We start from the raw sequence: 26,325 nt of genomic DNA on the forward strand, positions 1-26,325 counted from the left end.
ACTTTCAATCCCACTTTCTTTCCAGAGAAGTTGTACTTTAAATGTAGTTAGGCCTTCAGAGGATTCTTACCATTAGACTCTTGCTTCATGGCAGAAGCAGTCTGTTGAGTCTCAATTTCTTCCATTGCATCACTCATCAAATCCCGTAAAATCTGCTGCTCTGATTCCGCGAGGCCTGGTCCGTGGGAAGATGGTTGGCTAAAGGTCTCTACCTGTAGGAGAGGAACTATACATAGTTACATCTCAAAGACAACAAATGTCAAAAAAGATTTTGCTAGAACAGCTTGATTCACAGCTCTTCAACTGTGAGAAAAAACACTTTAACTTGTTAAATAGTCAAGTGATCTGAAACACCAAGCTGGATGATTCATAAAGTAGGTTAGAACATTATGGTTCAGGGTACTTAGATCATCAGAGTACATGGACACCTCGTATTTGTCCTGGAATTTTCTTCTTTAGGTAAGAAAAAAGTACAAGAGGTAAACAGCACAAAATATTTTACAATATTTTGTGACCAAAGTAGAAAAAAAACCCAAAACTTTATTTTAACTCTGAAATATATTTTAAATTAGATACAATCTGTTCATTTCTTTGCAGGAAATCTCATATTATTTGTAAATAAAATGAGGGTTAGAATTAAAATATATCACCAAGAAGCAGAAAGTTAAGTTGCTATCATTTTGCCATTCTATACCTTCATTTTTGGCTTGCTAACTCCACGTTTAACTTCTGTCTTAGTGGGTGGATGTAAATCACCATAACTTGCAATATATTGTATGAGATTCATTAGTGCAGCACACGAATCAGAGCAGGTACGAATATGGATTACATCACTGGAACAGTGCAGCTCAAAACGTGGCTTAGTCTAGACAGCAACAAGAAAAGACAAGAATACACTTCAAATTACCCTAAAGTTCGATAAAAATAGCACATACACAGGTGTTTTTAAATTATTTCACTTAACTAGTCAGAAAAGGAGTTTAAAAAAAAATACAAGTAAACCAAAAAACCTTCCTTGATTTTAAGTATATAAAGTAATTTTCAAATCACAATCTCTCATGAAGATTTTACATTTTATTTTGTTTGTGATTAAATACTTACTCTTTCTCCATCAGAATCAGACTTCACTGCTGTAATGGTTAGTTCAAGCAGTCCCATATCCATAACACGAACATAATCTGAAATATGATAATTTAAAAAAATACTAAGACAATAACAAACACCATATACCTATCATTATAAAACCATTAAAAGCAGCATGAGCTGTAAAGGAATCTTTTATCAAAACCTTTTATATCTCTGCATTTCCTTCTTTTATGAGGATTACTTTCAGATTTCAAGTTTCAGCTACTCAAGTCAAGAACCTGAATCTTTTCAATCCAAAATATCACTCCCACTACCACCATCTGTGTGCAGTGCAATCTTTTAAGATATTTATCCTCATTCCATCTGTGGGAGTTAAGAGAAACCAAGGCACACAGAAGCTGAATGACTAAACATTCCATCAATTTTTTAGTTGAAGTGAGAGAGAACACATGTTCATATTGTACTAATCTTTCAGTGCCATGAATAACTTATTTGCCCTCTTCTGTTGTTTAAATAGAACAGGTATACCTTTACTGTGCCCCCTACTAGAGATCTTTTACCTAAGCTAAATACACACGTTTGTGGGCACAAGGTTTTATTATTTCTCCAATTCATTTGTTAAATATCAATTCAAGATCCTCAGTCCTTAAAGGCTCTTATCTATTTGAATGAGAGCAACCCTGTTGGTATGATTCTTTTCAGAACCTAGAACTTTGTGCCATATAGCACCTTTCAAGTTCAACTATTTAGAATATATATCTCATGAGATCTCATACCTACAAAAATTTCTTTCTGCGAAACTCCGGATTTTTAAAAATATGCTTTTTCAAATACCTGTTATTAAACTGTAACAAGATACCAGAGGAATTGCAAGATGCTTTCCTCTGACATACTTCTGGATCCACAAATCCAAACCCAAGCACTCAGATTTTTATCAACATTTCATTATTCTCTCATACTCAACTTGCTGCTCCTTATCTCCTCAAACCCCTTCTTCACTAACCTTTATATATGCAGAATACACCTGTAATTTTGTTTCTTTAGGCTCTGCAATTGATTAGTCATATCTAAAGCATCCTTACCTCTATGGAGATTCACCATAACAGTGTTGCACTTGTCAGACAAATGCAAAGCAGCTTCATCTAAAATTATCCTAAGAGACAAAAACAAGATGAACTAAAAATGCTAGAGAAATGCTAGTAAGTCAAAAGAAATTAGTATATAAAAAATATTTAAAAACACAAATATACCTAACATATCTTAAATCCAAACTCTTCACTTTAACCTTTCATAATTTTCAAATCCACTGGCAATTAACCACTGTAAGATATTTTCCCCATTGTTAATGATATATTTCTTACATTTCAATTTCTATATTTGATCCTTCCTAGAATAAGAAATAATGGCTTAACCTTTAACACTTATTTCTATTTTTGTCCTTTTCTCTTCTTTGAAACATTTATTTCAAGGGTCACTTAAAAGGTTTTATTAATAAAAACAATCAACTTGGTAGATATTTCACTACAGAACAGGTATAACAGAATGAATATTCAATGGAAGTTGCAAGGAAAATTATTAGAAGTTACAGATATCTTCACTATTCACTAAATATTCAATTAATTAATATACTGTCTCCAAGTAACAAATTATAAGAAATCTTAAGGTTTTACTAATTCATAAAATAGACATAACTTCATTTCAGAACATTCCCCTCATTAAAAATGCAGAATTACTTGTTGTTAAAGGAAGCAATCCAACTAAAAAGTATAACTAAACAAAATTATTTAACCTAATAAAACAGAAGGACTACACATGAGCAAAGTCTATTTCAAAAGATAGAAACCAATGTGATAATTTACACAACATCAATGCTTCTGAGGCCAAAAAAGCAGACAGGCATTACAAGTTTTACAGGAGCTTACATGATTCACAATCATTTAAATCATACCTGAGAGTAGAAGAGGATTTATCTACTGCAACACTGCTGGAAATGCTGAAAGTTTCAACAGTAAGTAGAGATCTGACTGGCAAAAACAAGGGCCTAATAACAAATAGGAAAAACAAATCAGTACTCTGTACCTATCTGGAAGTTCACTCAAAGCCTTATAGATTACCTAACTCCATCTTCCCAGACCTAGGCAGTCATATCCTACTATAAATTGCTTCCAGTTTGAGGGATTTCTGTTAAGTACTTTTTCCAAAAGAGCCTAAATAAGTATTATTTACAGTATGCAAACTCAAACATTCCTGAAGAATAAGTATATAGCTGCAGTGCCAAGCAACACACTTGCAATTTTACTTACCTGTAATCAAGAGCACAACTCCACAGATGTACATGAAAAGTTGTAATTGTAGCTGGAGGATTATATCCCAGAACAGGCTCATCAGAAATATTCAAAAAATATAAAATCTAAAAATCACAAACATATTAATACTTCAATATCTGTTAAATTAACAAACAACTACACATCACAAAAGAGAAAATCTGTAACAGGTATGACAATAAAATATTAGATTAGTAGAAGGAAAAGATGTGAACAGTCTCAGATATTTAAAGATGCTTACTCAGTATCTTTATAGAGAGAAGCGTGGAATGTAAAGAAGACAAAAAAACCCCATAAAAACTGCAGTTTCAAAGGTATGAAAAAGACCAGTCCACAGACACTCAAGTGGCTCCTTGTACAAAGTCTCACGATGCATTTTTAAAACACTGCCCAAATACAGTCTTATTCATCCCTCTTTGTACCTGTTATTACAGTGTTTGCATTTTCTTTGCTCTCTCTCTGAAAAGTTAACTTTTCTTGTAACGCTCTACATTGTTCAAGTTATCTTCAAGTCTTTCTTGGGGGGGTGGGCGTGGGAAATATGCTCAGAACCATGTGCACATTCATTGTATAAACAGCTTTTTGATGTACTACCACATAAAACTAACTCCTATCCTGCTCTATAAGATCTGTCATAGCTCCCTCTCAAATATGTTACACTATAAAAGTTCTTCTTAAAATATTCCAAACTTGGGGCATACCATCACTGCTAGTCTTTTAATTTTTTCTTCTCTCTACCTCTTTGGACAATTTTTTATTTGATCCCTTCCCCTCCAAAAAAGATTGCCTGTGATGCACTTGGTAAAGCTACTTCAGAAAAACTTCACAGAGCAAAGAAGCAACATGGTGTAAAGCAGGCTACACAAACCCACAGGAATATAATGCTGAGGAGAAAATAACTCCACAGCAGAGTCCAAAGCCCCAAGTTCAGCTCCACACAGTTATACAGTAACAATGCATGTGAAAATAAGCATATCATACAGACTGGAGGATAAACAGGAGAAGCTTGAGTGCCAAGGGTTACTATCTGCAATCCAGTATGGGGCAGGTACATGCAACTACACTGCTCCTGTGCTAATGGCATGTCTTGCCTCATGTGTTTACACACAGATCAAGGGGCTCCAGCCCTTCCTGCTATGCTGTACCTCTGCATCCACACCTATGAGTACAACCCTTCTCATTCACAAGTGTTTCTGTGAACTGCTGCTCACTACCTCTCCAAAGTCCTCCAGTACTGCTATTTCAGCAATACAAAACAGGAAATGTACAAGTGAGAAAGTAGACTTGAGGGATTAAGTGAGCAGAAGGGAAATATACAGAAATACTTTCAGTACTGCAAGTAACACATTTGCTTGTTTTTGAGGGTATTTTTAACTTAAGGATTATTTATGTATTTGAATAGTATTGCACTACTGACATTTTTAATCTGAATTTTAAACAAAACCCAAAACCCAACAGAACAGAGCCCCCCAGAGCCTCCCTGACATGTTATGGGCAGAAAGTTAGAATGATGAGAGGAACAGTACTAAATTAATAGACAGGAAATAATTTAAAAGTAAGACTGTCATCTGTCAATGGTCTCAAAGAGAAACAAGAAAGAAAGAATAACACTTTCAATAGCAGAGTATGATAATAAGGAACAACCTAACATCAAGATTTTCGATCAAGATTTAGTTTGACAGTTAAAGCAATGAGACAAATTGAAGATGTCACCAAGAACACTGTAGCAACCTAACCTGTTCATGCCAGCTTAAACCTGAAGGCAGCACTCGGTGCTGAAGGGTGGCTCCTCGTAGTCCAACAGCAACCAGAAATTCCTGCACAACAAAGTTGGATGACTTGGCTTACATGAAACACATGTAACTATGTCACATCTAGATTATGAAACAGTGTCATCCTTCTGCTCCCAAAAATCTCCTGGCATCTAGAAAAACCCTGCTTCCCAATACAGAAACCCTGGATAATACAGTATCATCCTTTTTGCAACAGGATAGTTTAGAAATTGCAGCTTTGTGGTGGCAGTAGGAAGGAAGGCTGCCTCTACATTCACTCTGGGATTCAGCAGAAACTACCAGGAGTAGCAACCCAATGTAATTCACATGTGAGACAGTTGAAGCCCCATAACATCTTGCTGGTCTACAGAACCCTTCTTTAGATAACTCAACTAAGATAACTCACTAAGAGGTCATCCTTCAGCCACACTGATGAATGCTGCTGTCATTTACCAGTGCCATTCCAAATAGGTAAGCAAGGGCTGCCTATTAGATGACACTGCTAGTTAACTGCAGTGTAACTCTGTATTTGTTCTTGCCCATTTTGACACCAGAGAAAATCAACAAAAACAAATAAAAAAGTCAACTGTCCAAAAAATGCATTCAATAAAGAAACAGTGTGATTGGCAAAGTGAAGCATTGGAAGAATTAGTAAATTAAGCTGCTGCTTAAATTTTGTAATTCACCCAAAAGTTTCTAACAGAAAATTATAGTTTGAAAATGAATGTTTCAGAGCTATATGGTTTCTTCATCTATAACCCTTCTAACTCCATGTCTAGATGCTTTCATACAAACTGAGATAACTATAATTTATAAAAGTACAAATAACACAAACCTTTGTATTGCTCTCTATTTTATCTGATTGGATTTTGACTGCAACAGTCAGCATACTTGGACTATCCACTCCTACACCATCTGAAGCAGTCCTACTAAGACCATCTTCTTCAGAAAAACAAATAGTAGGCTCTAACCAATGGGGACGTATTGTGCTGGGCAGTCGTACTTCAGAGGAAGGGACAACTCCATCTACTAAACCTGCAGAGAGATTTTGGAATGAATTACCAAAGCTGTTACTGATGAAGTGTTACAGAAAATGGGTTTTGTGCTTAATGACTAAAAAGTTATTTTAATTACCAAAGTTAGTCATGCATGCTGACAACCAAAAACTGTGAAGGGAAGGTTATGGGTGATCCAATATTTAAAACCGGGGTTCTAGCTATAATCTTCAATGTCACTATTAGGGATTGCGTTTTTTATGTGCCCAACAAAATGGCAAAGTTGAAATAAAGGACAGAAATCTCCTACAGATTACATGGAGAGATAGGAATATGTGTCTCCCCTTCGTTTTAGGAGATAGTGCCAGGCTAACTTCTAAACACACAATAGCTAAGCCTTGCACTGAAACATGACTACCACTGATCCAGAGGTATCTGAGGGGGAAACCTTAAAAGGTTTAACTACATGGGGGTTTCCAGACTTACACAAACTACACAGTCACCTGTGGACTACAACTAACTACTCAGGAAAACACAGCAGCCACTGATAACCTGTAGCTTTTTTAATTAAGCAACCAATAACATGTAGGAAGTGTGTATTTTCATGGTAAAGAATAGACTGTACAGCTAATTTGCCAGAGGATCACAGTATCTCTAAAGACCAGCAGTTGTCAAGCAAAGTTAGAGCTAAACTGTAACTAAATACAGTTATCATGAAGTTGAATTACTGTAGCATTTAGAAACATTAGCCACAAATTATATCTATTGTGCCAAATGATACACTATGAGAGAAAAGAGAAAAAAATACAGCCTTTTTCCTAAAAAGCTTCAAGCTTATTTCATTTCAAATTTAGTCCCAAAGACACCTCAGTCTCACCCCTACCTTGATGATATAAGTTGAGGCTGCTAGAATGGAGACAGACATAGTGTCTGTCCTCAAAGCCTTCATATTTAGTCACACTGAAGAGGGAACCACTGTTGAACTCAAACCAAAATTCGCCGTACTTTCCTTCGAGTGTATTTCCATCATCCTGCTGAAGGAAGAATAGAAATGATAAAATTATTGTTTGCTGACAGTTTGGCACTTAGACAGTCTAAACTAACACAACACTTGCTACCAATACATGTTTTTCTGCTTGCATTTCATTATTCTCATGTGAAGCAAAGCAAACAGAATTTGCAAAACACTGTGTTACATTACTGCCTAGTTATAGTAGTATAAAGATTACAGAATTATTGTTAACAACACTAACTCCTTCCAGATAAGTACATACAGCATGAAAGGGATCCATGGTCAAAACAACAAAAAACTTGTTCCAGCCCCAGTGCCTCACCTTTACATCTGTGAATACTGACACTAATCCATGTGTCACATTTAGCAGAACAGACAGAAAGCTTTGTGAGTTCTTATTCTGTGAGTCAAGCTTTTTCCTTCTGCGTGAACGATAGTTTGGATCAACAGTGGAATAAAATTGCAGTGTTTCTTCCTCAGATCCACTTTCATCATCTAATAGATAAAACAAAGAACAACTCATTCTCTAGCTAGTACACATATCATGCCAATAACTCACTGTTTCTCCATTGGTAATGCAATTCAATTTCACACTTATTTTACTCAATTAAACAGTAATCTACCTTTTTTTGGTCTCGGTTTAAGTTCTCATAAGTTTACAAAACCTTTCCACTAACAGTTTAGTCACTTCAGCCAATTATACTTCTAAAACACTATAGTTCTAGATGATTTATTAAGTGTATTACCATAATGAACTGCAGATTTAAATTGACTAAAGCTGTCTTTACTGAAAGTGTTGATGAGCTGGCTGGCCACAGATAGTCCAACACCATAAGAAAGGTTTTCAAATGTTTCTACAGGAGATGGAGCTGTGGGTTCCCACAACAATAAATCATTGCTGATCCTAGGAAGAAATACATTATCATTACACAAAATACATGTCTGTATTCCCACTCTGTATTAAGTCAGTCAAGCATAATTCCTTTGCAGACTATGTAACAGATTCCAGATTCCATAAACAAGATAGAGAAAATAAAGTTCAAGAGCACATGAAACAATAATATATTCATGAGTAAAAGCAAAAAATATGGAAGGCACATATCCAAGTCTAACACATGATAGTGACACAAATTCCTCTATAACTAGGTAACTATTAGTAGGTTGGAGGGGGAGTTGAGAAACCCCTATTTTGATCACATCAATTCTCAACTAAGTTGCAGGAAACCTTCATTCTTTTGGTTTCAAATGAGTGTGTCTGTCAGGGTAAAGACAGATGTGACATTCAGTACAGAAGTATTACAACAAAATATTCAGTGGAAGGTTCTGCCTTGCCACTTTGGAAGTGAAAATACTCTGGAAGTAAAGTACTACCTATCACAGACTAAAATAGATCAGCATCTCTCTTGCATATTGCATAGCATAGTACCAATCTAGTAGTATTTTGTTGTTTTTTGGATGGCAAACTAACAGAAATAAACAGTGAACACCCATCTGTAAGCTGGGCTCGCTTTCTCTACATTTTTATAAACTTTTGCGAGGCTTACAAAACTCGGTTAGGGTTTTTTCTCTGACTGCCTTGCAAATTCTAGATTTTTAGATAGAAAGAATAAAATTGAGCACAATGGTTTTTGAAGTATAATAATATAATATAATAAAGAAGAGATCAGAAAGATTAGAGCAAAATGAAACATTGCACAGGGATCTGAACAAAGTATTCACTGAGAGCTAAAGACTACTTAGCTTCACCCTTTCTTCACAAAATCCCCCAAACACTTTTTAGCAGACGGCTGCCATGGCACGAATCAGATGCATGACACAACGGTGTCATATGAGCTTGGAAAAATATTTATATAGCACTTTATGGTTTTAAATAAACTATACAAATGAGTTCCTACTATACCTGCTTAGACAATTGTTTTTGTCAACAGTGAACACAGAACTGAATGTACAGGTCATGATAACCAAGCAAAACAATTATACTTGCCTGTTGTAAAGTTTTTCATAAAAGCTTTTGCTTGGTAATGTTAAGTGAATGTTTGGTAACATGAGTTCCAGTACGTAATGAGAATTGCTAATTGTTTTATCCTGAAACTCAGTCATTTCAACTACATCTCCTGGCATCACCATCTGAAAGAAAAAAGAAAAAAATTCTTAAGTAAAAAAAAAAAACCTCAAACCAAAACAAAACCAAAAGTGGAAACCAGAAGTTGCAAGTAAAGTAGCGAGAATGTACTCTCATTATATTTTGTCTCTCATAAGCACAAAGCAATAACAAAATTTTATAGTACCTCTTCATTTTCAAACATGACCCTACGAGAAGAAAAAGGAGAAGGCTCTGGTCTTCTAATATCACAGACATCCTTCAAAGAATGAGACCCTCCTTCTTCTTCCTCTTGAAAGTTATTATCACCTTCTTCCTCCTCAGCTGCTATCCTTTCCAGAATAGAGTGCACAGCCAGAGGGTTTATTTTCAATACAATCCTGACATTGGAGAAGTTATGCAGAACAAGCCATTAGAGATGCTTATAATGTTTATATTTATGCTCTGTCACATGTGCCCTAGTTCTACTGGCTTGCCATTAAATACACTCAGACTAAATAGCTCAAAAGTCCAGGGACTTTTTTATTAGATAATAACATATTTTATTACCCAAAGCAATGTTACTAAGAAAAAAACTAACTTATACACACAAATGCACATGGAAAAGGTACCATCAGGTGAAAGATAATGTTGTCTGCTTTTTTCAACTCCATCATGTGACCATATAGGTAAACTAAGAAAAACATAGCACTCTCCCAAAATAATGCTTGTTTCACTAGACCATTAACAGCCATTAAGAAATGCTGTACTGCATGGTGTAGCTTATTGCATATGAATACTGTTAGAGAAAAATTTATTTCTGCCATTCTAAAAAAAAAAAAGTCCATATAAACTTGCTGTCAGAAAGCCACTAAATTTTGCGGCAAAAAATGTACACAGCAAATTCTGTAGCAAATCTAAAATTGCCTCTTTAAACATATTATTACACAATTCAGCTGCCTGATCCTTCACTTCAGTAAGTCTACAGTACTGTATTGCCTTGCATGTGATATAAGCTGCAATAATTCAGTCATAATACAATTATTCTTACTATTCTTATGGCTTATATTATTTTGAGGCAAAATTCAATGAGGATTGGTATTCAGCCATGAATGCAGGAGAAAAGGTAAAGTAAAACAAAAAAAAGAGAAAAAGTCTCAAGTCTCTAATGATTTACCAAACTTTCACTGAAATTTACTCAAGTCCATGAAGAAGCCATTATACATTAAAAACCATATTGCATTATTATAAGCATAGAATTTTCAGGGGTTTATTTTTTATAAATTCTTGGGGTCTTTTCAATAGTTACATGCTCTTTCTTTGCAAATTATTTTCAAGCATTTACCACACAGGCATTCTGGATTAAAATTAGAAAAACAATAGTGCTTCATAAAAATCTAATCAATCCACATTAAAAACTTGAAACTTTATTTTACCGAGGCCAGTCAAAATTGTCTGATGATGATGTTATATCTCCATCTGTGCCACCAGACACTTGAAAAAATTTTACTGGTGTTTCTGCATTATCTTCTTCAAATGAACCTGAATAGAACAGAGATTTTTTAGAAATTAACAGAGGAATGACAACTGCTAACTTCAGGTTAGCCACTCCTCAGGTTGGAATCTAACAAGACTAACTAGTCAATGCTACTTACTAAGCTACTTAGGCAAATTTTGTCATCTCTTCTCCCAAAAAATTAATGTTAACTTTTAGAAACAAAAATTATTTCACATTATTTTCTAGCTAGCAATAGTTAGAAAATTAGATGCTTCTAATGCATAGATATCTGCATTTACATTTATAGCATCACTGTATTTTGCCACAGCCCTGATTAAGTACACAAAATGAGACAGCAGAGAAGATTGCAAATATAAACCAGTCTCATAGATTTATTACTTTGAAAGATACTAGAGGCATGAAATTATTAAAGTTTTTCAATGATAGTTATTTAGGGAATCAATCTCGGCATCACGGCACTATTAGGGTTGGAAAGGACCCCTGGATATGATCCAGCCCAACCCTCTGCCAAGGCAGGGTCACCTAGAGCAGGTTACACATCCAAGGTGGGTTCTGAATGTCTCCAGACAGGGAGACTCCATGACCTCCCTGGGCACCTGTTCCAGTGCTCAGCCACCCTCAATGTATAGAAGTTCATCCTCATGTTAATGTGAAACTTCTTGTGTTTCAGTTTATGGCCATTGCTCCTTGTGCTGTCACTGGGCACCACTGAAAAGAGCCTATCACCATCCTTTTGGTACATGTCTCTGAGATATTTATACATTTATGAGATCCCTCTCAGTCTTCTCATTTCCAGACTGAACAGGCCCAGCTCCTGCAGCCTCTCAACATATGAGAGATGCTCCAGACTGCTCATTATCTTTGTGGACTCTGCTGGACCCACTCCAGTAGCTCCTGGTCTTTCTTGTACTGAGGAGCCCAGAACTGGACACAGCACTGTAGATGTGGCTTCACTAGCCCCAAGCAGAGAGGAAGGATCACCTCCCTTGATATCTACTCCAAAATTCAGGTGGAAAGATACTCCCTGAGTTACTTCATATGAGAGGAGCTTTCTCTCAACTACATAGTACATAGGAAAATAAAAAAGGACTTTTGAATGTAATATTAACATTCTTACCCGTTAGCTCTTTAAAGGTAAGCTCTAATTTAACTTGTTCTGGAGTTGACCCTCCTATAAATTCAGTTTTAAATTCCAGATCTGTATATTCAAGATGAAGGATCTCCTTCTGAAGTGATTTCTTAAACCATGGTCCTCTTTCCTGATCTGACCGTAGATCAGGTATTGGGAAACGAACAGAGAGATTTAATGCTGGGGCAGTGACTTGAACTGAAATTCTACAGTTTGCAGGAGTATGTGAATCATCCAGAAAAACTTCAGTAAATGCTTTATGCTGAAAAAAACCAAACAACAAAAGACAAAACACAAACCAGAGTGAATAAAAAAAATCTAAATTAGAGAAAATAGCATTGAAAGTGACTACGGAGAAAGCTTTTGATGATGTAATACCTAAACATGAAAAAGATTATTTATATATCGCAGGAAAAACACATTAATACCAACTGCTATTGCTCTCAGGATATTTTTCTATTATTGGTGTTGTACAGATTCTACTTAGAAGTCAAGTATTCCCAGAGATTAGCAATCTTGCAAAAAATCTGTTACTTTTACAATTTTTTTTCCTCTTAAATTGGAGAGTGAGAGTACTGAACAATAGTCAGCTGCAGTTAGGAAATACCATGTCTCAGACACTTTTTTAAAAATTGCTGCTGTTGAAAAAGTAGGAATTACTATTATGTGTATTTGTCCCTTTCAGGAAGTCATAGTGTCCAGCTCCTATCACTTTCATGTCCTTCAAATCCTCCCCTTTTTGTTGATCATTGAAAAGAATCAAACTCACAAGACAATTATAGTTATAGAAATGATTGATGTCTTACAATTTTTTTAAATAAGGATTCTCCTAAATAATTTTGAAGGCTGATTTTTCTGTAATCAGTCAATGCAGCAATAAAATTAGATGAAGGTTTCTATTGCTGTGCAGAAAATCAATTAATTGCATTAATAATTCCTCAAGTATTTTAAGAAAAGTCTTCATGTTTAATGCTATTGTAACAACCCAAACCAAGACAAATAAGCTTCAACTTCTTCTTTCTGTTGGTCCCAAATCACTAGAATGCAATGCATATGCTCCCCATTCTCCCTGTCATCTACCCCAAAAGCAGGTTATGCACAGCAGAGGCAACTGGGCTGATTTTGACAACTGAAGATTTCAACATAGAAGTGGAATTGTTAGCAACACTGTATATCAGCTGCTGGAGAGCATGATGGGACAGATCAGGGATGAGAAGTCAGTCAAGATTCCTGTTTTTTGCCCAGTTCTCCTGGCTTCAAGAAGCTGAGAACTTATGCAGTTTGTGAAGCATCTACCACTGTCTTTAGGTCTGTTATCAAGTACACAATCACTGAATGTAAAATGAGACTGTGTCAGACGGCTACGGTTCTGTGTCAGAAGTTGGAAGAAACCAAAAAAAAACCCAGTCAACCAACCAAACAAAAAAAAACTTTCACACTTAAAAAAACACCTCAGCCACCACAAATCAATCAGAAGTAGCAATCTCAGGCTTATTGCCACCCTGCCTTCCTCCTGTAAAAAACCCCAGCAAGTTTATTAATCAATTTCATTTTGAACTTACCAGACTTATGTGCTTATTGTAAGAAGCATACATGTGAGATGCCATCATCTCCACTGTAGTCAGTTTCTGGGGTTGAAGTAAGGAATTTAATCTGTCTACAATACTAATATCCAGCTCACAAAACACTGGACATAACTTTATTTGTAATTCTGCTTTCTGTGGAACAGAACTGAGCCTCCCTTGACTACCCTGAAAAGAAAGAGAAAAAGCACTAAAATCTTCAACACAACACAGTGAAACAAATTATAATAAGTAAGAGTTAAGAACTCTCTGTTTTACAGTTAGACTCCTATTCAAATAAACCAAATTAGACAAAGGTTATTATACAGAAACTTGGTCTTTTTAATCTCCCACCTTACCTGAGGTCCTCTATTATCTAAATGCTTATAATGCAGCTGAAGGCATGGCATAGAATGCGAATCATTTCTTTCTTCAGAATGAAATGTCAGCAGCTTCAGAAAAAAAATTAAAAATACTTAATAAATAAGAAGAAAAGAGTTGCCACAGGAAAATATATTTATGACATTTTTACCTAGGACAGACAGGTAACCCTACAATGAAGTCAGCCAACAGAGCCCCAGCTCAACCGTTTACTCAATCCACATATTCAGCTCCCTCACTGGATGCTTCTGACCATTAAAACAGCTGGAAGAAAAATCACCACCCCAAGAAACCTCTGCATTGCTCAAGTCCATTGCTTAGTTCTGGAAAACATTTACTCTAATATCCAAACCCCGACAAGCAAGGAAGACAAGTAACTAACAAAGTTTGGCTACTTGGTGCTGTTCCTGTCAGGTATGACAGAAGCTGGGTTCACTATTTGAGCTCAGAACTAAAATGTAAATTTTATATTAAAACTGTAACATACTTAAAAACCAAAAAACTATTAAGAAACATTTAAATTACAACCATTTTAAAATCTGGCATTCTCAGTTATACAATTAACATTTCTTTTTTACGGACCTCCCTTTATTTTTTACATACCTCTGTATAGTGAGGCTGCATGGAATGAGAGTCAGTAGAAAAAAGGCATTCCAGGAACTCCATATTTCCAATGGATAAGTCAGTACTAAAACTTCGAGAGGCAGTCCTTTGTCTTTGCTCATAAGACACTTTCATGCCAGTACCTATAAACCTGAATTATTAAAATTATGAATTATTAGAAGTAGCATAAACAATAACAATTATGAAAAGTCATGACTTAAGTATGCAAAAAAAGGATCACTACAATCCTTTTAAAATCATTTAAAGCTCTAATTTCTCCAAAACTGTGAAAATATCTAATTATTACAGATTTAGCAATAAAGACAATGGAGCTCATGTAACACAACCAACAATGGTCAGCATAGAGAAATTTGTAAAGAACATTTTAGACATCTAACCTGAGGTGCAATTCACATGAAACTAGCATCCTTAGATTGACAATGAAAAAGTCAAATGTCTCACAAAGTCTAAATTACATACATAGGGTAAAAAGAGGGATATACACCCTTAAACATTTTACTTCATACACTGTACTGGGATGGTAAAAACTTCTTCAAAGGAAAGACTGTTGCCTGACTTTATTGTTCACACTTAGCCTTTATCCCTACTGATACAATATTTTGCACTAAGTAAAACCCTAAGCTCCTTCAAGCAGTAATCACTATATTGGGATAAAAATAGTCCGGTAAATCACAGCTATTTCTAAAGAAATAATTTACTTAATGATTCTTGACTCTTTAGACTTCTGTCATAGAAACTGTCCCTAATTTAATTCATCCATTAAAAAGCTAGGTGATTTTAATGTTTATTCTCTTTTCTTCTTCTGTTTTAATTAAAAAAAAAAGAAAAAAAAGTCTTGGACAATGGATGTCAAAATTCAAGACTATTTTGAAATTAATAAACAAGTCTAATGCAATTCAAATATTAAGTTACACAATTCCTACGGAAATAAACTTACTTTATTCAACTTTACTTAAAATATATTTTTGTTAATTATATTTATTAATAAGCAAAGTTATACCTAAGGTGATCATGAGAACAAGCTTCTGCAAATACTTCTCGGAAGGACAGAAAATCTTCTGTTGAAAACTTAACTGGCTCAATCTTTTCTATTCGGGCAAAGAAATCCCGAGCCATTGGTGTCAATGGGTTAAGGTTCAGTGAACTTTCAGGTGGGGGTAAAGGGTCAATATGTAGTACAGACACTGAGAAAGTTCCAACTGCCAGTCTAAAAAGTAGCTCAGGTCTGGATTCATCCACAGAAACAGATCTGGATGGAATAGCTGAAATACAAAATTAAGTTCACGTAATTTTTCAGCAATAATACATTTATAAAATCATCTTACTTTTGATTTTCATTTCTTTTTACCAAGTTGCTGCATAACAATTCATTTTCATAATTATCTAGGGAGAACTACCTATCTGCTGTTACTTACATGTCCTTCTTAAGGAAGTCTGGTGAACCATATTGGCTGTTAGTGAAGAACCTCTTGGAGGCTGTAATTCTTGTTTGTTACGATCAAGAAAATCACCCCAAGTCGGTTGCAGCTAAAATAAAAATATATATGACCTTAAATTTGCAAAGAGTTGTTAAACATTAGATCAAACATAAATAATAAGGTAAATGAACAAAAAACTCCAACATGCATAAACCAACAATAAACAATCAACAATCAATTCATGGAGGATTAGTGCTCAACTTATCAATGTAGATATGCTTTACTTTGGGGTACACTTTTTAATTCCATGAGCATCTATACCCACATATTTTTAAAGCTGAAATTGCAGTCCCCATGAGCATATATTGTCTAGTTCTCCACAACTATTCTCCATGGTTTTCATTAAGGAAAACATTAGGTACACAACAGATTTGGGAAAGATGGTCATTAACAACAGCACAGTTTTTATGTTGTTTGAGGAAAAATTTAATACAACAATTTCATACAACATTGCCTGTGTAATCTATATTAAAAGAAAACCAGGTGGCAAACATGCAGTAATTAAAAAGAAAATAAATCATAATGCATCCTATATAAGCTTCAAGACATTTGAAAACACATTTCCTAGCTTAGTAGGCAAATAAATGAGAATAATTCCAACACAATTTCCATAGCAGAAAAGGAATACTATCAGCTGTAAACATTTCAATTGTTCTAGAATTTTGCAACAGTTCCTGACGTTGTAAAGAAAGCAGCAATTACGCAACAGCTCCTGACAGAAGTGTTAATTTCTAAAAGATTCCAAATGCAGTTAATACTATACCACTGTAGTGCTCAGTGGAGATCCTGCTGGCGTCGTTGTGTATGTACTGGTTAAAGACAAGTCTAGATCCATCGTTGGAGGGTCTCCAAGAGGTGGAAGAGAAGAAAGGCTGTGAGACATGTCCATTTCAGCCATTGAGAAGAAAACTTCTTCCTCTAATAAAAATCACAGATAGAAAAGAGTTATTTTCTAATTAAAAAAAATAACTTTACTTCTAACAGAAATGAATTCCTAAGTCCAGAAATCTGCTAGACAGAATAACCAGCTAAATACATCATTTACAGAAGTTCCAAGTTTTCTTGACATGAGACTAGTATTGTCTATGAAGAGATTTAAATAAAAATCAAAAGGCAAAAAAACTCATTAATATAATAACAGTTAAATATCTCATTTTCATATTCAAGTTGGTATCATTTCTATAAATTCACACATTCTCATTTGATTTTGACAAATCAAAGTATTTCACATTAAAAATAACTAGCAAAAAAAGTATTCACATAAAATCAGACAAACACAGCTATTATTCTAAATGTAATTTCCTCAACCACGCATTTGAAAAGATGTTACACTGTGTTTTTTTTAGCATGTTGCACATTATCATTAACTGAACAATTTTAATGAAATACTGAATCAAGTCTACCCTGATACCTAAACTAGTTGTTAATTTTTTACTGAACTTTACAATTAATGGCATATTGTTACATTATGTCAAAGTTACTTTAATACATAAATTGGTAAGATTAAAAGATGAACAATCAATTTAAACAATCTTAACAACAGGTTATTTGCTATTTTGCATCATCTTTTATACTTGCCACGACTAGAAGGCGTTCTGGCACTCTCTGTCTCATAGAAGCTTTGTTCAGATGACGCTCCTGCAGACAAAGACTCTTTTCTTAAATAACGTTTCAACTCCATCTGAATCCGATACTCGTCCTCCTGTTGCATTGGTCGGTTCTTCCTATCTTTATTTGACAATTCTATCCTGCTTAGACTCTCTAGATTCAAAGAAAGGACAGAAATCCTACTGTAATTTCTTTAAGAGTATCCCTTAAAAAATTCAAAAATTAATCTGAAAATGAATCCTTTTTGTATATGCATTCATATTATATATATATCTGTTATATATCAGGTGTGTATATTTGTGCATTTTGTTGGTTTGAAGGTTTTACTTGTTCAGAACAGATTATTTTCTCCCTAACTTCATTAACTTCACATCTAATGAAAATATTTCAAGGTTATATATGCAGTGTGTTGGCTTATATTATGCATACATTTCTCAGTCAGAATTAGGGACTACGGCCATAACCTCTTAAAGGTTTTACTATTAAGGAATTATTAAAATTTCAGGTTTGAAGATGACACACATGGGAAACTGTATGTAATGCTCCTCCAATTATCCAAAAACAATTAACATGTCCAATAAAACAAGTATATCAGTATTACAAGAATTTTAAGCACCTACCCAGGAGATGACAAATCTTTCAAAAAGATTAGCTACCCTAGCAAGTGTCGTTACATAAAATAGATGAGGGGAACAAACCAAAATACTTTCATACTTCTACTGCAGTAGTTGAAACACTGCTCTTAAATCTTCACACAGACCAACAAACTCATCTACTGTCTGTTCTATATTTTCTGTGCCTGTCACTAAAACATAGGACAAAGAACCTAAGTTCCTCTTGTGAAACAGAAGCTACAAGAACCAGAATTGGTTTGGTCTCCTGATTTTCTTCACCTAGTGTGGATGCTAAAAAGCAGGAGCAGAGGAATTTTTCAGCTGCTGAAGCATTTGTGAAGTTTTTCCTTTCTCATGCTTTAGCTGAGAAACAGTGAAAGACTGTTCTGTAAACTAACTCTTTATCTTGCACCTGCAAGGTCTTGTTTTGGTTCACTGAAGAAAATATTTTGAAATAGGCATTGTAGCATTCAGCCAATCACTCTGGGAGGTGTAGGGTCAAGCACCCAAAAATGTAATTTCTCTTTTGTAATCCATGCTATAAAAAGATGGGTTTTGGCATTAAAGGGGTGGCTTCGACCATATTTCTCTGACCTGGAATCATGTCATTTTTCACCGTCCCTGTGTGCAACAGCGACAACCTACAGTTTCCTCATTTCTTGTACTATTATACAGTCATGTGTCAAGCCTTATTTGTTGGGTTTTTTATTACTAGATGTACAATTTGCAACTGAAGACAATAAATTGATCACAGTCCTAACCCACAGCAGCTACAGAACATTTTATTGATATCAGACAAAAACTCATAGTAATGTACCACCACAATTTTTTTTCAACTGAGGAAACTTGTTTATCTTGCAAAGATTACTTTTTTTTTCTTTTAATACATATTTAACTTCTACAGAATGCTCACTTGCCTGGTCCAGCAATAGCTGCTACCATGTCCAATAGAAGATGAACCTGCCTTGGCGACAGAAACAGATGTATAGAATCTACTTGTCCATCTATATCCAACTAAAAAGAAAAGGAAAGAACACTGTCAAGAACACTCAAGGAACTTTTCTTTACACTACTTGAATCAATTATTTGGATGAATCAATTATTTGGATAACAGATTTTTATGCTGGAAAGAATACAGTCATTCCATCAGTATCTTCACCTTCTATAAAACAGCTAGAAACTTAATTTTCTGTTTCTTCCAACTGGTAGTTTGGCAGGACAAATGCAGATGTGTCATTGACTATTAGCTTAAAATAAATACACAATCTCATAATAGAAAAATCAAGAATTCTATTAATCTGCTAATTGGTTTTTTTTTTCTTTAATAATTCCCAAAGTAATAAAAAACATAGTTTTAGTTACTAATTATGAGATATTCAAGTAAGCACCTTCTGAAAACTATAAAGGCATTTTTAGTATATTTATACTTTTGAAATTGGCAGCATTTCTCTATTTCACACGAAGAAAAATATTATTTTACTTTTCAAGGACTCTCCTTAACTGAATAAACAAGAACAGTTAAAGATTGACTAGAAATTGCTGGACGTAAAAAAACCTCTTCTCTACTGCAGTAAAAACTTTATGCTTTCCATAAAATATGGTACACTATACAAGACAGGTCAACAGCCAATTTAAAAACTGGAGAGAAGGGGAATATATTACACAACTTTACCTATATACTCACTTCTTTAGAAAAAATAGGGCTTTATTTTCAACTGCTTTGCTTCCTGTATCTTTATGTAAAAGTCAAATAAAATATTAATTTTACTAGTAGCATTTAAATATGGCATTACTATTTGATTTACTATAGATTTCAACATAAAAATTTAGAAGTGAAAATGTTTGTGTAAGTTTTATAATGCTGCAGTCTAATCAATAATTTACAATTTACTTGTATTGTTGTAGAAAGTTATACCCTTTTAAAACCAAAGTGATTTTAAGCAACCACCAGTTAAACATTCCACACTTATGTGGGCAAATCAGTCATAGTTCTACAAGAAAAAAATAAATAAATGAATAGTAGCAAGAGATTAATGAAAATAGAATAACTTTCTCAGAAGTAATACCAATACATAAATTCACAGAACAGAGAGTCATTAAGGTTGGAAAAGACTTCTAAGACCATCAAGACCAACCTTCAATTGAATACCACCATGTCTACTAAACCATATCAAAGTGCCAGATCTACTTGTGTTTTGAACACTTAAATTCAGTCTCTCTCTAACATACAGAAATTCTCATTTAACAGATTTCAGTGTGCCCTGACTCTTCTGGCTACCGTAAAGATGTCTTTTTAGACATTCTTATTTGTTTAGAATGTAAAGAATCTACATAAAAACTAAAGTGATTCTGCTCCCTTGAGAATCCTACACCTTTTTCATATGTAATAGAAGAAAAAAATTCTAAAGAACTACTCATTTAAAGACCAGGAAAGCATGACTAACCTTAGCTCCAGGAAGGACTTCATTTTGCTTTAATGTTAGGCTTAATTCCATTCTACCAATCAGCTTACAGATCTGTACAGGGTCAGAAGGAGTAATTTCTGGCAAGTTTCTTGTTAATTGTGGATGGGGTTCATAAATGATTTTTGGATTCCAGCTAGGTGAAAGCTTTGGTTCAGTTGCCTTGAAAAGTTACAGATAAAGGAATAAGAATGTATCCCATTTCTTAAGAAAAAAAAGCAAAACACAAGCATTTCAAATAAGCCTATCACACAAATAATCAGTTTACAAACTAAAAATTTGACAATGGCATTAAAAACATGTATTGATAACTGTGAAAAAACAAAGCACATAGAACGAGAAGCATTAGGCTTTTGGAAAAAGAAGAGCAAGTTTCCACAGAATAGTGAATTGCAGGGTTCTTAAATTTCTAGTTCCTAAAGTTGCAACCAGTACAATACATCCTAACTCCTACTCAGTCCTAAAGTCCATTTCCTTGCCTCTTCTCAAAATCAACAGGAACTGATTATAAAACTTATCAAACACAGATTCAAGTACAAGTTCAACTCCAGTACCCTTCAGAATTAATCTTATATATTAGTGTAACAATATATTCTTTCATCAATTTACATCCTTATATAATGTATTTATTTTTACCAGCTGTGTAGCTGAACACACTGGGGAGGACTTTGCTGATGCAGGAAACTCATCCCAAAAGAAAGAGACACCTGAGAGCTGCAGTAATTTGTGAGCAAAAGCTGTGGGCTGATGTACATTAATTCCGGAGCACTCATCTGCAGTTTCATCACAGTACATAGTCCTGGGAGACAAAAGAAAGGAAATAAACACAGTGGGTGCATGCAAATTGTTACTTCTCTTGTGCCTTTTAGCCTTTAAGTTTGTACATGGTCTCTCTCTTCGTACTATTTATAGTGCTGCTCACTGTCATGAAAGGAGAACCCACCACTCTGTGGGAATTGGTGGAAATCTTAACTTTTCTATGGGACACCACAGGAAAACATGTTACCTGTGTGAACATACTTCAGAGAATACAACAACCTGAAGCTCATAAATGTTTAAAACCAAATATATTTCATTAGCAATTCTCAGTAAGCAACAATTTTATTCTATACTGATCTCAATACTTTGCAAGAAAGTATGATTACAGTCTCCCACAGGTTGAGAATAATCTACATTAAGAATATGTACATATTCATGCTCAAAGTAATTACAGAATTCACATGGGCTCTTTTAAAAGTCCACATAAGACCTAAAATCTTTCAGTTTTGTTGTTTTTTTCCAGGACTGTACCTTTTTTTCTGAAAACATTTAAAGTGTCTTACTCAAAAGGGTCAGTTCCCTTTTCTAAATTGAAGAGATGGCCTGATTGGCCAACAATATACACTGGGTGTTGAACATCTGAGAAATGCTATTCATTAACTGTAGAAGTTGATGAAAACAGTTTTGTGGGAAAAACCACAACTCTTCTAATTTAATGCTTAAATATCTTTAGTATAAACATGTTAAGTGGAATCTGAGTGAGGAAGATGCTCACTGGCATTATAAAAGAGATGCTCAAGAGCTAGTGTCTAACTGTATACTAAGAACATGTGTGCATAAGTATAATGTACTTTACAGGAAGTGGCAAAAAGTGCCTTAGGAAAAAAAACCATCCACAAATTTAAAAAAAAATTATTACCTTTCAACTCTGATTTCAAGCGCTGCTCCACTTTTAGAGTTTTCTGGCACATGTTCTATTCGCAACACAGTATCTAAAAAGGTAACTTTCACTCTTCTTAGAACTTAAAAGAGAAAACAAAAAAATACAGTGTAGGCAATTAAGTCAAGTTACTAAACAATTACTTTTGTAACCATATTAAAGTCTTTGATTTTGTTTAAGTTTTCAATATTTATTTCAGTGAAAAGAATCAAGTGAGTTTAATAAGGTAACAAGGCTTCAAAAGACAATACAAACACCTGTTAAATGACCAATATGTACATCCATAGCATACAACTGCTCTTTAAGGCTCAGATATTTGAGCAAGTGACAGCTCAAACCAAGTTTTTCTGTAGCTCAGTGTGGATGATCCTCAAAGAAAGTAACACCTTTGTGCACCATGTCTTAACTATTAAACATTGCTGCAGCAGAACACTGCCTGGACTGAGTGATTCCATCTCTAGATGGGACTTTAAGTATTTCCCTTAGCTCAGACATTTCTGCACTAGGTTTTCCACTGCATAATGTGGTCATAAGCCCTTAGCTTCTTTCACTTAGAAAAACCACCTCCCACAAAAACCAGTTTTTGAAGTACTTCTAGCAACATGGTGTGATTATGGAGATGCATAAAACATAACAGGTCAGCTTTGGATAAAAACAGCTGAAAAAACATTCTCCATTTCTCCTTCAACAGCATCACTATTAGCAATTGATTAATTACACTGCCATCTCCAAAACTAAGACATGTCATCAATCCTTCAGGCACAGATTTAGCTGGATTTATTCTGGTGTAAACAAACACCAACTTACCCTGAAACAGAGTTCAATCTGTCCACTGAGGGAAGTATACAAATATTTTAGTAGGTAAATGGGGCTTTTTTCCCCACTTCAAAAGCAAAATCAACTGTCCTGCCTTCCTCTTTAAATTTTACAAGCAATGCTAACAAGTGAAAATTTGTCAGATAAGTTATGGAAGTTGAGATGCCATTTTGTAAAACTGAGACACAACATAAACTAATTAAATCTCAGATGTTAATTCAGATCTCAATAATTGATTCATACCTGTTTCAATAGTTTCTGCAAACTTCTCAAGTCCTTCAAAAGGCTGGGACCCTTCTCCTTGTTCATCTGTCAATTTTTGGTTAAGACACTCTTTTGCAAGCTGCATACTACTGGTCATAAAACTTGACCAATACATGGGCTCAGAACCAGATGCTGTGGAGTAAAATAAGTCTTAATAAATTAAACTATGAACATTATGAAACTATAAAGACAAAACAGAGCAATACATTTGGCACACCCAGAAAAGAGTTTCAACAGCTTAGTAAGAAGTCATACTTAAAAACAAATTTAGTTACAATCTCTCATTATAGACCTTATTAATTTAAAATTAATGTAATCTATTTAGACTGCATTGGTAAGATTCTGGTATTTGAAAACTCAGTATAAACAAGATGAAATCAGGTAATCAACAGTGTAATCAATTTTCAGCAGTGGTTTAAGTAATTTAAGCAATTAAATGATTTCTGGAGTTCTTTCACTATATTGGTATGTTTTTGCAGGGATAATTGGCAAAATGAAGTAAGTCGTATTTTTAAGGATTATTTCAAGGTTTTGTATTCCTCTTGAAACATATCCTACATGGAAAAACACTAAGCAAGGTTAAAGATGTTGTCTTAGCATATTAAAACGTGTTTTAAAAGCCTAACACAGACCTGACATAGTGAGTAAAACATAATAACATCCAAGAGCATAGCAGGTATTAAGATGAACAAGTTTTTCATCAGCCAGATTAACTTAATTGACAGTGCATTCCTATCAGTTAATGCCAAGGCCATTCTGAGCAAATACTATTAAACTATGGATTAGAAAAATTAATCAAATGCAACTAGCACACTCTAGTATAGGCAGACAAAAATAAAACTACAAATACAAACGTGTTAAATAGGCAAAACATTTCAGTTAAGCATTCAGGTCTGGAAACATCCATGTGGCTATAGATGTGTGATAAAACCAGCACCATGGGGTTTTTTCTACTCTGTTTGCTCTATTATAAAACACTGTGCGTCAAAGAGAACTAATTGGATGCAAGTGAAGAAATAATAGTTTCTTCCTAATACTACCATTCTTTCAAAAGCAATAATCTTACATCAGAAAGTAACATAGCTCAAAACTTAATTCCAATTAAACAACTAAGGATGAAATGTAGAGTACATGTAAGCAAGTCATTTAAGGTAACTTGCAAAAGACAAGAAATAGGTTTTATGCATTTTTTTCTTCCTTATTTGTTTAAAAAAATGTTTTCTTCTATCTTCTCTATGCTACAAGAAGGAAACCAAACTAAAATCCTTCAGACATTCAAACAATTTTCACAACTAAAAATGCACTATGTGTTCCACAGAATTTATGGAAGTTTGATGACCAGTAAAAGTTTATCACGAGAGCAATCTAAACTAGATCAGTACCAAACATGGGGATACAGACAAGCTAGAAGATCTCAGTCAATCCTCTCAGCATTATAATCAAAGGTAGTATTTCACTCGTCATTTCAGACTGTGATAGCAATTAAACTGTATTTGTTGTTCTCTAAATACACAAGATGCATCTTTTAGCCTACAGTAGTCAAAGAAAGCCAGAACCTCCATAACCCCCCTCCCAGTCCTACACTATGGTGTTGTCCTGCTGCACCCGACAGCCAGCTACCAATGCTGCCTCACAGCACTGCGCAAACAGCACCCAAAAACACGAGCTGCAAAAACTCCTTCCCACACTTCCATATCTATAGTTCTTAAACAGCTTGGAAGACATACAACAGCAGGAACATTATAAGCATTTTAAGTTATTTAACAGAGCAACAACTAATTGAGTTGACAAGCAACTGACGCACACCTGAGAGTTTCTTTATTAATTCTCAATCGTTAAGGTATGGAAACTAAATGACATTTTAAATAAGGCTAAGAATGGACTAAAGCAAGGGTAGACTTTTGACTCTGAAAAACTGTAAAGAATCTCCTTTTTTAAAATCAAAAAATAAGCCTACCAAGCCTTGGCCTTGGCCTGAAGACCATCTCTAATCCTTTTACTTCTAATGCACAGTTATCCTGCAGCAATGACCCCCACGGGACAGATAAAGAAATTGATTGGATAAATCCATCTGTGACTTCCAGAGGTGCATCAGCAGACTCCAGGATCTCATTAAGACACTAGAAGACAATAAAATTAAATTTAAAAATCATAATGTTTTTTAAAATCACATTCATAATTTTGCATCTAACAAATAAAACACTTTGAGGCTACTAGAAAATTAATTACACTCCAACAAAAAAAAATAAGACACTTTCAAGTATTTCAATTCCATTGCAGTTACCTAGCTTTCAGAATAACACAGATTGCTCTGTGGTAGCTGCATAATCTGTATTTCTGCATTATACAAAAAAAAATGTCTGCTAACTTACTCTTATAAATACTACAGTACTAACAAAAGTTAATCTGTTCTTTCTTTGGCAGTACTTGAAGAAAACTGTAAGCAGGCTGACAGTAAAAGCACAAAAAGTACTTGGTTTCTGTGATAGGAGCATTTCATAGCATGTAATTTCAGTGTAATGATTTCTCTGTGACAGTGGAACAATGGACCCAAACAATCCTCTCTTGCTGTGTAATATATTTGCCATTTCTAAATCATGTCTTTTATAGTGGCATTATTAACACTGCTACCATCAAGTTGCCCAAAGTATCAGACCAGTTCTAATGTAGTAACTTAGAATTTTCAAGTTTTTCACAATCCTCAGAAGACTCCCTCGTTTCTCTGTAGAAGTTTCATTACAACCATATAGATGAAACACATTCTTCACATTTATGCTAAAAAAAGGGGAGTTCCTGCCTGCGCTTTGATTTAAAAATGTAGTTAAAACTGAAGTTCTTAGACAAGAAGTACCCAGGCTTTAATAAAACAAATCCCAATCCTATTCACATACCAAATTCAT

General features: G+C 34.6%; 1 protein-coding gene across 4 annotated transcripts in view; it reads right to left on the reverse strand.

Moving 5' to 3' along the window:
• Positions 1 to 26,325, reverse strand: part of ATG2B (autophagy related 2B) — a 47,110-nt gene that overhangs the window by 17,503 nt on the left and 3,282 nt on the right. For 3 of the 4 annotated variants that reach the window (XM_069018208.1, XM_069018207.1, XM_069018205.1), the window contains exons 2-29: positions 25,383 to 25,545; positions 23,405 to 23,557; positions 22,325 to 22,427; positions 21,283 to 21,445; positions 20,629 to 20,808; positions 19,102 to 19,198; positions 17,541 to 17,723; positions 16,726 to 16,880; positions 15,900 to 16,011; positions 15,485 to 15,746; positions 14,464 to 14,614; positions 13,839 to 13,931; positions 13,480 to 13,668; positions 11,906 to 12,179; positions 10,706 to 10,811; positions 9,478 to 9,670; positions 9,174 to 9,316; positions 7,936 to 8,093; positions 7,512 to 7,684; positions 7,061 to 7,211; positions 6,018 to 6,217; positions 5,147 to 5,227; positions 3,390 to 3,496; positions 3,035 to 3,127; positions 2,169 to 2,239; positions 1,102 to 1,178; positions 695 to 865; positions 71 to 212 (exon numbers count right to left, since the gene is read on the reverse strand). In XM_069018208.1, coding sequence (XP_068874309.1) covers positions 71 to 212; positions 695 to 865; positions 1,102 to 1,178; positions 2,169 to 2,239; positions 3,035 to 3,127; positions 3,390 to 3,496; positions 5,147 to 5,227; positions 6,018 to 6,217; positions 7,061 to 7,211; positions 7,512 to 7,684; positions 7,936 to 8,093; positions 9,174 to 9,316; positions 9,478 to 9,670; positions 10,706 to 10,811; positions 11,906 to 12,179; positions 13,480 to 13,668; positions 13,839 to 13,931; positions 14,464 to 14,614; positions 15,485 to 15,746; positions 15,900 to 16,011; positions 16,726 to 16,880; positions 17,541 to 17,723; positions 19,102 to 19,198; positions 20,629 to 20,808; positions 21,283 to 21,445; positions 22,325 to 22,427; positions 23,405 to 23,557; positions 25,383 to 25,545 — 4,144 coding nt within the window. The remainder of the gene's footprint in view (positions 1 to 70; positions 213 to 694; positions 866 to 1,101; positions 1,179 to 2,168; positions 2,240 to 3,034; positions 3,128 to 3,389; positions 3,497 to 5,146; positions 5,228 to 6,017; positions 6,218 to 7,060; positions 7,212 to 7,511; positions 7,685 to 7,935; positions 8,094 to 9,173; positions 9,317 to 9,477; positions 9,671 to 10,705; positions 10,812 to 11,905; positions 12,180 to 13,479; positions 13,669 to 13,838; positions 13,932 to 14,463; positions 14,615 to 15,484; positions 15,747 to 15,899; positions 16,012 to 16,725; positions 16,881 to 17,540; positions 17,724 to 19,101; positions 19,199 to 20,628; positions 20,809 to 21,282; positions 21,446 to 22,324; positions 22,428 to 23,404; positions 23,558 to 25,382; positions 25,546 to 26,325) is intronic. The other variant, XM_069018206.1, reaches the window with a different exon arrangement.

Source organism: Aphelocoma coerulescens, chromosome 5 (genome assembly GCF_041296385.1).
Source record: "Aphelocoma coerulescens isolate FSJ_1873_10779 chromosome 5, UR_Acoe_1.0, whole genome shotgun sequence".
NCBI classification, from domain to species: Eukaryota; Metazoa; Chordata; class Aves; order Passeriformes; family Corvidae; genus Aphelocoma; species Aphelocoma coerulescens.